The 10,102-nt window shown below is 37.6% G+C and overlaps 2 protein-coding genes across 3 annotated transcripts; one reads left to right on the top strand and one right to left on the bottom strand.

The window, feature by feature from the left end:
* Positions 1 to 236: 236 nt before the first annotated feature.
* Positions 237 to 2,941, top strand: LOC110620625 (probable serine/threonine-protein kinase PBL7). Of its 2 annotated transcripts, none has more exons than XR_002488850.2 (6): positions 237 to 722; positions 797 to 1,041; positions 1,287 to 1,666; positions 1,997 to 2,115; positions 2,297 to 2,386; positions 2,486 to 2,941. XR_002488850.2 is itself a non-coding variant. In XM_021764427.2 (6 exons), the coding sequence occupies exons 1-6, from the start codon at positions 407 to 409 to the stop codon at positions 2,588 to 2,590; spliced, it is 1,269 nt and encodes a 422-aa protein (XP_021620119.1). In that variant the 5' UTR covers positions 238 to 406; the 3' UTR covers positions 2,591 to 2,941. The 2 variants fall into 2 exon arrangements, 1 of the variants encoding a protein (XP_021620119.1); XM_021764427.2 differs by having other exon boundaries at positions 238 to 722; positions 1,983 to 2,115.
* A 2,384-nt stretch (positions 2,942 to 5,325) lies between these two features.
* LOC110619982 (E3 ubiquitin-protein ligase ATL31) lies at positions 5,326 to 6,913 on the bottom strand. The gene has a single exon (XM_021763512.2). The coding sequence runs from the start codon at positions 6,896 to 6,898 to the stop codon at positions 5,510 to 5,512; it is 1,389 nt and encodes a 462-aa protein (XP_021619204.1). The 5' UTR covers positions 6,899 to 6,913; the 3' UTR covers positions 5,326 to 5,509.
* Positions 6,914 to 10,102: the final 3,189 nt, after the last annotated feature.

Here is a 10,102-nt window from a genome sequence, read left to right on the forward strand (position 1 = left end):
TTATCGGTGTGGAAAAATGTAAGCTGCTAGGTGTCACAACTCCCCAAACAACAAATAAACAAAAAAAGAAACCTCCATTAGCAGAAAATAGAAGTGATTATCAACTAATAATATGGATGAAGGGATGTGAAATATTGGAAACGGTTGCTAAATATTCTGAAACGAAGACAGAGACCACTCACTTGGAACATACAAAACAAGGGACGAAACAAGTACACAAGACATCTTCATTATTCACGAGAGAGAGAGAGAGAGAGAGAGAGACTTTTTAGCCATACAGCTGGTAATGTAATGTACGTAAACCTCCTAAGAAAGGAAACTCCTCTACCTTCCAAATACTCAAACCTGCATAACTCTCTGTCTCTCGTTTGATTCTTTTCTCTTCTTGTTCTTGCTCTTCGTGCCCATGGAAACTGGCACCACTGGTGTTGCTGCTGCTGCAGCGCCTGCAGGGCCACTCCACAGCCATACCCTGAACTACCATCATTCTCATTATCCTCCTAGCCAACACCATGCCATACTTTCCTCCACCTCCATTCTTATCATCATCATATCAGGAATCTCCGTTATTGTACTTGTCTTAATCTTTCTAATTATGGCCATTCTTCGAAGAATCAAATCTGCCAAAACTAGAAGCACAAGTTTTAAAGACAATGGTTGTGTGAACAACAATAGTTGCAGATTCAGTTCTCATCACACCATAACATTCACTTCTAGCCCAGGTAATTTATTATTTCTTTCGTTAAATTTCTTTGTACAAATTGTTAGCCAATTGAAATCTAGCAATATTCGGCAGATGTAAGGGGAGGGTGTTTGTATGGAAGCAATTTGGGTCATAAATCTCCAAGAAAGCATGGAGTCGTTCAAGTTTTCACATACAAGGAACTTGAAGTGGCCACAGATGGATTCAGTGAAACAAAAGTGATCGGAAGAGGAGCTTATGGAGTGGTGTACAAAGGTATCCTGGCTGATGGCACAGTGGCTGCCATTAAGATGCTGCATAGACAAGGAAAGCAAGGCGAACGTGCCTTCAGGATAGAGGCAAGTGACTTCATTAATTATGTTTTGTTCCCATTACCCTCCCCTCTGGGTTTGTTCACCTTTGTTTTAGAGCGAGAATAAAGAGGGTCCAAAGTCAACAATTTAGATTGCCCAATTGGAATTTTTGAATGGTCTGTGCACGGAGATAACTTTTTTTTTTAATTGCATGGGGAAGGGTGCAGATAGCTTATTGAATGCTAGCCAATCCTGCACATGGGTGTCATTTTCTTTCGCCATATTTGCAGGTAGACCTTCTAAGCAGGTTGCATTCTCCTTACTTGGTGGAACTACTTGGCTACTGTGCTGACCAGCACCACAGGCTCCTAATATTTGAATTCATGTCCAATGGTGCTCTTCAAAACCTCCTCCATCACAAACAATCTCAGCCATTAGATTGGGGAACCCGGTTGCAGATAGCCCTTGATTGTGCCAGGGCCTTAGAGTTCCTTCATGAGCATACAATCCCAGCAGTTATCCACCGTGATTTTAAGTGCAGCAATATTTTACTTGATGAAAATTTCCATGCTAAAGTTTCAGATTTTGGATTTGCCAAGATGGGTTCAGAAAAGATCAACGGTCAGATTTCAACACGTGTGATGGGGACCGCAGGTTATCTAGCTCCAGAGTAAGTGCTCCATCATCTACCATGGATTATTTCATACAAGATTGCACATGGGCATGTGAAGGTCTCCATTACTAGGTAGAAAGTCATTTTCTTAAGTCAGGCTACAACATGATTTGGTAATTGACATGAAGCCTGATTTAGAATCTTCAGTTTCAGTGTCTATCTCTGCAAAATCCCACCTAGCTAATGGCATTTTCTTTATATTTTTTTTTTATAAAATGTTAGTTTACAAGTTTCCTGCACTAAACATTAACTGTAATTATATAAAAAATCAAGTTTGTCTTATGACAACACCATTTTCTGGCCATGAACTTAGGTATGCCTCAACAGGTATGCTTACGACAAAATCAGATGTGTACAGCTATGGCATGGTTCTTTTACAGCTGTTAACCGGCCGGATTCCGGTAGACACCAAGCGGCCTCCTGGCGAACATGTCCTTGTCTCCTGGGTTAGTGAACTTAACATCCATAATTTCCCCTTTCAGAAATGTAATAACTAGAAACTAGAACATGGTTTTAAGGACTTTGCAATGTTATCAACTTCAAGTTCCTGTTATTTAAATTGGAGTAGAATTCCCTGGAATTAGCCAAGAATGAGACATTGTAATTTGTGTTGAATAACTTTTTCAGGCTCTTCCAAGGTTAACTAATAGAGAAAAGGTGGGGGAAATGGTTGACCCAGCTCTGCGAGGCCTCTACTCAAGGAAAGATTTAATTCAGGTTGCCTCAGTTCTCTGTTATCAACAATCCTGTTGTTACAATATCTCTGCAGCTGAAAAATCCAAAATAACTTATCGAAAACTATGGATTGGTTTACAGGTTGCAGCTATTGCAGCCATGTGTGTGCAACCAGAACCAGATTACAGGCCTTTAATGACAGATGTGGTGCAGTCACTAATCCCTCTGGTCAAGAATCTCTCTTGAATGTCTTCCACTGCTTCCTCTAGATTTCAGAATCAGAACCAAATAGTTAGTCCGAGGTCTTAGGAACAGAGTACTCATTAGCAGAATGATGTATTGTTCTGTTTAACCAATTCATCTACATATTTGGCAAATGCAGCAGACAGGGCTGATCTGACAGTTGGTTAAGGTTCTTTCTTCCTCTGTGAATCATTTGCTGCAATTGGTACAAGCCCCTGAATGTAGTTGATCGATCAACTTCAAAGACAATACGAAACAATAGATTAAAGAATTTCAACCCCATTACAATTGTAACTTAGATAAACAATATCTCTGCCTGAGGCTCCTATCCAATTAAGTTTTTATATTTTTATTTAAGGATTAAATCAATATGATAATCTGACATCCAGAAAAATAGGTTTTAACATATTCTTCTGAATTTAGGAAAAGTTGGCCCTAGAGGAGAGTGTTTCCTCCCTTTTATCATCTTTCTTCTCCTTCACGCGAGATGGCCTTTCCACTATAGGACCACCTACCCCTTGGTGCAGGTCTGTACGTACGGATAACCCAGGACTCTCCCTATGTCAAGCAAGCATTTAATTCCCTTCAACACGCGAGTGGACAGGGCTGCGAAATGACTAGATCCGCAATCTTTTCTTCTTGTGACCGGGTTTGAGGGAAAATGACCAGAACCTATGAAAGGACCGACTTTAAGGCTGAAATGGACCGGACCAGTCTAATTGAATGACTTAAATAGGAGTCCGATCAAGAGGATGAATAGAGTTAGGCCTGATTTATTCGGGAGCTTAAGAGCCTCTTGATTGTGGACTGCTACTATCGGCCCGGCCTCGTAATGAAATGGAAAAATTCAGCGGTCATCACAATCTAATTCAAATTTTTTAGCTAATTTAATTCATATATTTTTATTCAAGGATCAAACTTGCTTAATATAATATTACTTTTAATAAAATAATATTATTTTTTAATAATATAATATTTTATATAATAAAATATAATTTTTATATTATTTGCTGTTATAAGTTATAAATCTAATAAATAATAATTATAAAAATGTTATAAACAATAATCAAAATAGTTATCATTTTAATTATTATAGGATAAGAAAAAAAATTGTATATACATAAATAATTATCTTTTAAAATTGCGTTTTAATTATTATATATTATATAATAAATTAATAAATCTTATGCATATTTTAGTAATAAAATACATTGATATTAATCATTTATATATAAAAAAGTAAGAATTATACATATAAAATTCACCAGACGCTTAGAATATATGTATGCTAAATTCAATTAGTAACTATCAATTCTATTAAATAGATTTTTTAAAAAAGTCTTTAGAAAAGGTTTTTTTTTTTTTTTTTAATCAAAAGTCTTTAGAAAAGGTTGCCGATGGTTGTTTCGTTGCGGCTAGTGATCTTTTATATATTATGAAATTTTTTTTCGTTGACATAATTAATAAATTTATCCCACTATTTTAAAATTTAACATTTTAATTTTATGAAATTTAATTTCATAATATTTAAAAGTATTTCAGTTTAATAATTCTATTAAGTTGATAATTTAAATTTAATAAAAATAAAATAAAATATAGTTTCAAAGTTCCCTTATCAATGATAAAAATGATTTCTACCTTTAAAATCTCTAAATAATCTTAGTCCCTCTTCAAATTACCAATTCATATTCATTATTCATGCATAGCCAAAAGGGATGGAAGAATGGAGAGCGATGGCAAGCAGAAAGTGATGTAACGTTAAATGGTGAGCAACAGCGTGCAATGGTGGATGCAAGCTGCAAGACATGAGGAGCAGGGAGAGATACAAGATGACGAGCAACGTGAGCCGCACATGATGGCGAACATGGAGAGATGTGAGCTGTTGGTCGACGAGCGATGCAAACAGCAGGTGACAGTGAGCAATGGCAAATGGCGAGAGACTTCTGTTGAATTTTGATTTTTAAATTTTGATAATTTGGATTTACCTATTTTAACTTTTATTAAATTTATGGAGTTTAAATATTGAACCTATTAGATTTTTTGTGTTCGTGGAGATTAAATTTAAATTTTCAGTTTGTTATTTGAATTTGTGAGTAGATTTTATTAATTTAATTTTTTTAAATTTTAAATTTTTTATTTTAATAAAATTAAATCGTTACTTTTTAAAAATAGTGGTTTGATGATTTATTTTTTTATTAACGATATTTTTTATGAAAAAATATAAATTTTGATGAAATTAAATTTTAAAAATTAAAATATTAATTTTAAAAATAAAAAGATAAATTTATTAATTAAAAAACTAAAAAGCAAATTTTCCTATATATTACTATAATTTTAGCAACTTCTTGCCAGGCTTCAGCATTCATTTATAGAATTTTATTTTTCAAAAATAGCATATTCTCAGTGGGTTATATCATATAAAGTAAAACTGCAAATGGTTGATTCAATAAAACTTAAATTAATAATAAATACAAAAGGAAAGGAACATAGAAGAATGAATAATTTATTAATAGTAATATTTATTTAAATTAAAAATAATTCTATTAATAAACAATAACCAATTTATTTGAATAAAAAATAAAGGGGAAATAGAAAATAATAAAGAAAGGAGCTAAAACAATTATTTTTTCATTTTAGTAATTTAAAAATCTATTATAATATCCATTTTAAAATAAAAAGTAAAGTTAAATTATTTTATTAAAATAAATTAAAATTAACTAGTGAAAATAAAATAAATATTAAAATGGAGCAAAGACGAGCAAAATTTACTCTGAAATTTCTCAATTTACCTTCATCCCTTACATTATCCTTTTTCATATAATACAGTAAATATAATATAAATAAATAAATCAATTTAATAAGAGAGCATAAATACTATAAACATTTTCACAAATTCAAAAAAAAAAAAATCAAAATTGACGATTAAACGGGAGGTCGATTGGGTTCAGCAGCAGAATCCGATCCAACCGGTTGACCCGAAGACCCTTCTCCGCCATTGGCTCCCACTTTTGGCGACCTTATCGAGGATGATGCTCTCGTCAAAAATGACGAGGCTCTTGCTAAAAACGGCGGAGCACCACTAAAAACCCACCGGTCGGATTTAGCTCCCTGGTCCAACCGCTCAAGCCGTTTATACCTCCCTCTACTACTTCCTTCACCGCCGCCTTTATAGCCTCTCCTTGAACTTCGTTCTCTTGAAAACACCACCATGCTCATAGTCCGGTTCAATTCCCGGTTCATTATCTGCTGTCTAACCTCAACGGGCAGTCTCAGAGTGAACCGGTCCGTATTCTCGCCCGGTTGGACCAGAGAATGCCCAGTGGAGTGTGACCGCGGGAACCTACGTGGCCTACCGGATCTCGATCCACGCGTACGGTTCCTATTCAGAGTTTGGTTCAAGCTCATAACCTCTATCTCCGGCGTCGTCGCCGTTCCAACGTTTCCGTCGTTATGGTCGCAGACTTCTGGTTCTAATTCTACAAAGGCGTGGTCTTGGGCTTCGAGGTCGGATTGTGGCGGTGAATTAGCGATTTGCGGGGCCGGGTCACCGGGTTGCGGTGTCAAATTAGCACGACAAACAGGACACGTGGTGTGAGAAGCCAGCCAAACATCGATACAATCAGGGTGAAACACATGATCGCATTTAGGTATTAAACGCAGCGTTTCATCATCTTCAAATTCACACAAGCAAACGGCACATTCAAGCGTTCCTTTCCCTATCTTCAGACCCTTCACCTCAGAGTAAACCAAAGTCGGAAATGTCTGGATCACGGCAGGATCAAGCCCACGCGATGCAGCGGCTCGTCTGGAGCGACCCCCGGTGGTTAGTGCCCGCACACTCCCTCCTCCTCTACTTTCGGAGCAGTGACGCAGGTAAACAGAAAAAAACCCCATGAAGAAGAGGGCAGTGATTAAGATGGCGATGATTACAGCCATAGGAGGAGTAACACGAGCATACCCGCCGTAACGTTCCCGCGGGTCGTTGGGCGATTGAGCGACGGAGAACGGAGATGAAAGAAGGAAGAAGATAGAGAAGGAGAATATCCTATGTTTATGAGTGGAAAAAATCATTATTGAAGTGATTTGAATACCCTTATCTTGCTTTTCCCGGCGGGAGCTACTGTGGGTGGTAGGTAGTAGTAGAGTGAGGCGGACCGGGCATAATATGAAAAATAAGAGAGTGAAGCGGAGATAGAACGGGATGGGTTTATAAATGGAGGAGAGAAGAGGAGAAGTATGGCCGGCAAATGGCAGAGGCAGAAGGCAGTGGCGTGGGAATGAAAACAAAGACTTTGGAGGGGTGGGGTCCATGGAAGGACTTTCTTTGGCATTTCGTGTCGCTTAACTGAGGATTTTGGTCAAAGAAGGTGAGCCTCGTGGCATTATTACTTTAATTTTAATACAGCAACTTTGATTGGGAATCAGTTTGCTGTCCTTAAGTTTAAGTGAGTAATAACCAATAAGCTTTTAGCTTGTTACTATTGAAATCATTTCTAAAATTATTGTTTAAGGAATTTAAATTTTATTTTTAGTGTCAATGAAAATTAGAATAATTATTAAAATAAATAAAACTTACTTCAATTTTAATAAAGTAACCCTTCATAAATTCCAGTACTTTTTGCTCTTAAAAATTCTTCGCTCTACGCTTTCAATCTAATTTCAAATTTCTTTCAAAGAAAAAAAAAGGTAATTTTAAAATTTATTTATTTGTGTGTAACTGATGTTACTAAGGTTAAATTAATAATATAGCCGGAATGAAAATGTATTGTGATTAGTTAAAGTCTGTAAGGGAAAAAACGTGAATGGTAGTGAGTGTCCATAGCAACCACTTCGATATTCAAGTCAATGTATCGATGAGATAAATGTAATGAACTATTAAGAGTTTTAGTGTTTTTTGAATAGCTTACCTTTATCTATGTGATTTTTCTCCTTTATACTATAAGAGGTAGAGATGAATATGGTAATTTTCTGATATTCTGGTGGTAATGTGACTGTTTGCTTGATATGGGACATTACTGACTAATAGGTGGAAATCTCACGATCACAGGCGTAATGTGTGTGATAACGGTAACTTCGTGTCGAGACTCGCCTTGTTGGAGGAAGAGTGAGACTTCTGGAGATGACCTGGGTGTTAATGTGTCCGGATCTTCATTTCCTCGTGCTTGTCCATGTTTTTCATTTGTAAGATACTTGCCACGTGGTCCTATTCTATGTTGACAACTCACGGCTTACTTTGGATGATTGTTATGTAATATTAGAGGTTCCCCGGCTAGTCTTTGATTCTTCAGATTTGAAGGTGACACTTTGTCTTCTTGATTATGTGGCGCAATTTGACTGTTTGTATCTTTTGCCTTCCTTTGGTCACAGTGACGTCCTTATTTTTTGGTCTATATTAAGGCTTTGCCGGCTTTACCTTTGTATAAGAATCCCCTTTCTCCTTTATGTTTTGCTATATACCATTTTTGGGAGACATGAAATGGGGCATTTGCTTTCTTCTTCTTAAGGGTGACCAAACCTGTGTAGGGAACATCATCATGATCTATGAAGTGCAATTGAAGGTGAGTTTTTGTGAAGGTGTAATCGTATTACTTTGGGACCATGGGTTGCAACCAGCCTGACTATAATGCCTTTCCAATCCTAAAGTGAGGATCATGCAAGGTTGATTCCGAGGGTAAGGCCAGAAAGGTAGTTGGAGAGGCAGTTCTTTGTATGGCCTTCCAACCGGTGTCTTCCCATAGAATGAGACAGAGTTTCTGTTAATAGATTTTTTGAGGGTTCTGATGTAATAAAGACTTTACTTGGGTCCCTTCCTTTGTAATTTTTTGTAATGCAAATGTTTATTTTGCCTATCTCATTTGATAATACAAATATATCTATTTGTGGATTTTGAATCTCGATTTAGCAAATATTTCTTATAAAATTTTAGTAGAATAGAATGAATACCCGAACATGTAGGCTGGCGAGTACGCACCTCTACCTCGCATGACACCCTGTGCGTTTTCGCAATACGTGGCATTCATTTGTTTTGGTTCTTGGCTCATCCTTTAAATTACTTTTTGATCTTTCATTGGCTTCCCCTTCATCCCTTGGGGATTAGTATACTCCCTCCTAAATTCTCTTGGTGTGGGGGACCTATAGAAGTTATACATATAATCGCAGCAGGACCCAATGATGAAATAAACAAATCATAGAAGATCTCCTGAAGGTTCATTAGTAGAGATATATCACATGCCTGTAATGTAAGGGACTCAGTCTCTAAAAGAACAGTTCTAACCAGAGGTCAGCCAGGTTTGGTAAGGTGGGCGAGAACTGAAAATGACCATTTATGGTCTTGAAGGTCATTCGCCCAGGATCCTACAAGCTGGCCAAGTAAGGTGGCCGAGTCATTTCCCATTCCTAAAGTATTTGTAATCTGAAAAATTTTTAGCAATAAATAGTTAATGAGATATTCTTTCATATGTTGTGCTTCTTAGTGATAAGGAACAATGGAATTGCCTTCTTCAAAAAGATAAGAAGCACTCATGGCGGACCACAATACGGGCATTGGTCCCACTAAACAAGGCCACAAGACGGGTCTGTCAGGTCAGCTCATAAGGTGGGTTCTGCCAGACCACAATTCTAGCATTGGTCCCACTAAATAAGACCACAAAGTGGGTTTCGCCAGGCCAGGCCACAAGACGAGTATAAGTCATGCCAAAAGATCGGGCGTTTCTCCCACTAAACAAGACCATAAGGTGAGTATAAGTCAGGCCAGAAAAGTGGGAGTTAGTCCCACTAATCAAGGCGTTCAGGTGGAGCCACAAGGCAGACTCAACTATCGGGTGTTAGTCCCCTATAAAAAGTTCTAAGGCATTGGATGCCCAATACCACAAGGCGAGTTTAAGCCAAGCCAAAAGATCGAGCGACGCATTCGTGTCAGGGCATGAGGCAAGTTTCGCTAGTGTAATACCCGGCTAGACTCTGGTATCGGAATTCCTACCGTCCGGTGGAATCTCGGATGTCGGAAGCCTCTAGTAGGGTAGAAACATGTTTTCATAAAATGTTTTAAAGCATTTCATGGTTTTAAGTATGAAAATTAAATGAGTTTTTGCATGAAAAGTCTTTGGAGGAAAACCCAGGTTCGGCCACCGAAAGTCAAGTTCGGCCGCCGAACATGGCATGCGTGCGGAGGCACTTTCGGCCCCCGAACGTGGTCTGGCCAGCCACTATAAAAGGGGCACTTAGCTGAAATGGGCGAGCTTTCTCCCATTTTCGGCCACAGCTAGCTTCCGACCTCCCTCTTCCCAATCCAGTGTTCTTCCTTCAAATCCCCACCTTTTTTCTTGAGTTTTAAGCTTGCATTGAAGGTTTTGAACTTTTGAAACAAGTTTTGGAGCTTTGGGAACTCAGGAGCTCATTTTCGTGGATCTCCAAGTCTAGGTCGTCTCTCTCTCGATCTTCAAGAGGTAAGAGTCGATCTTAAGCCTTTAGCATGTTTTAAGTGAGTTTTAAGTAGATCTAAGGGGTATAAATGCA

Source organism: Manihot esculenta, chromosome 8 (genome assembly GCF_001659605.2).
Source record: "Manihot esculenta cultivar AM560-2 chromosome 8, M.esculenta_v8, whole genome shotgun sequence".
Lineage (NCBI taxonomy): Eukaryota > Viridiplantae > Streptophyta > Magnoliopsida > Malpighiales > Euphorbiaceae > Manihot > Manihot esculenta.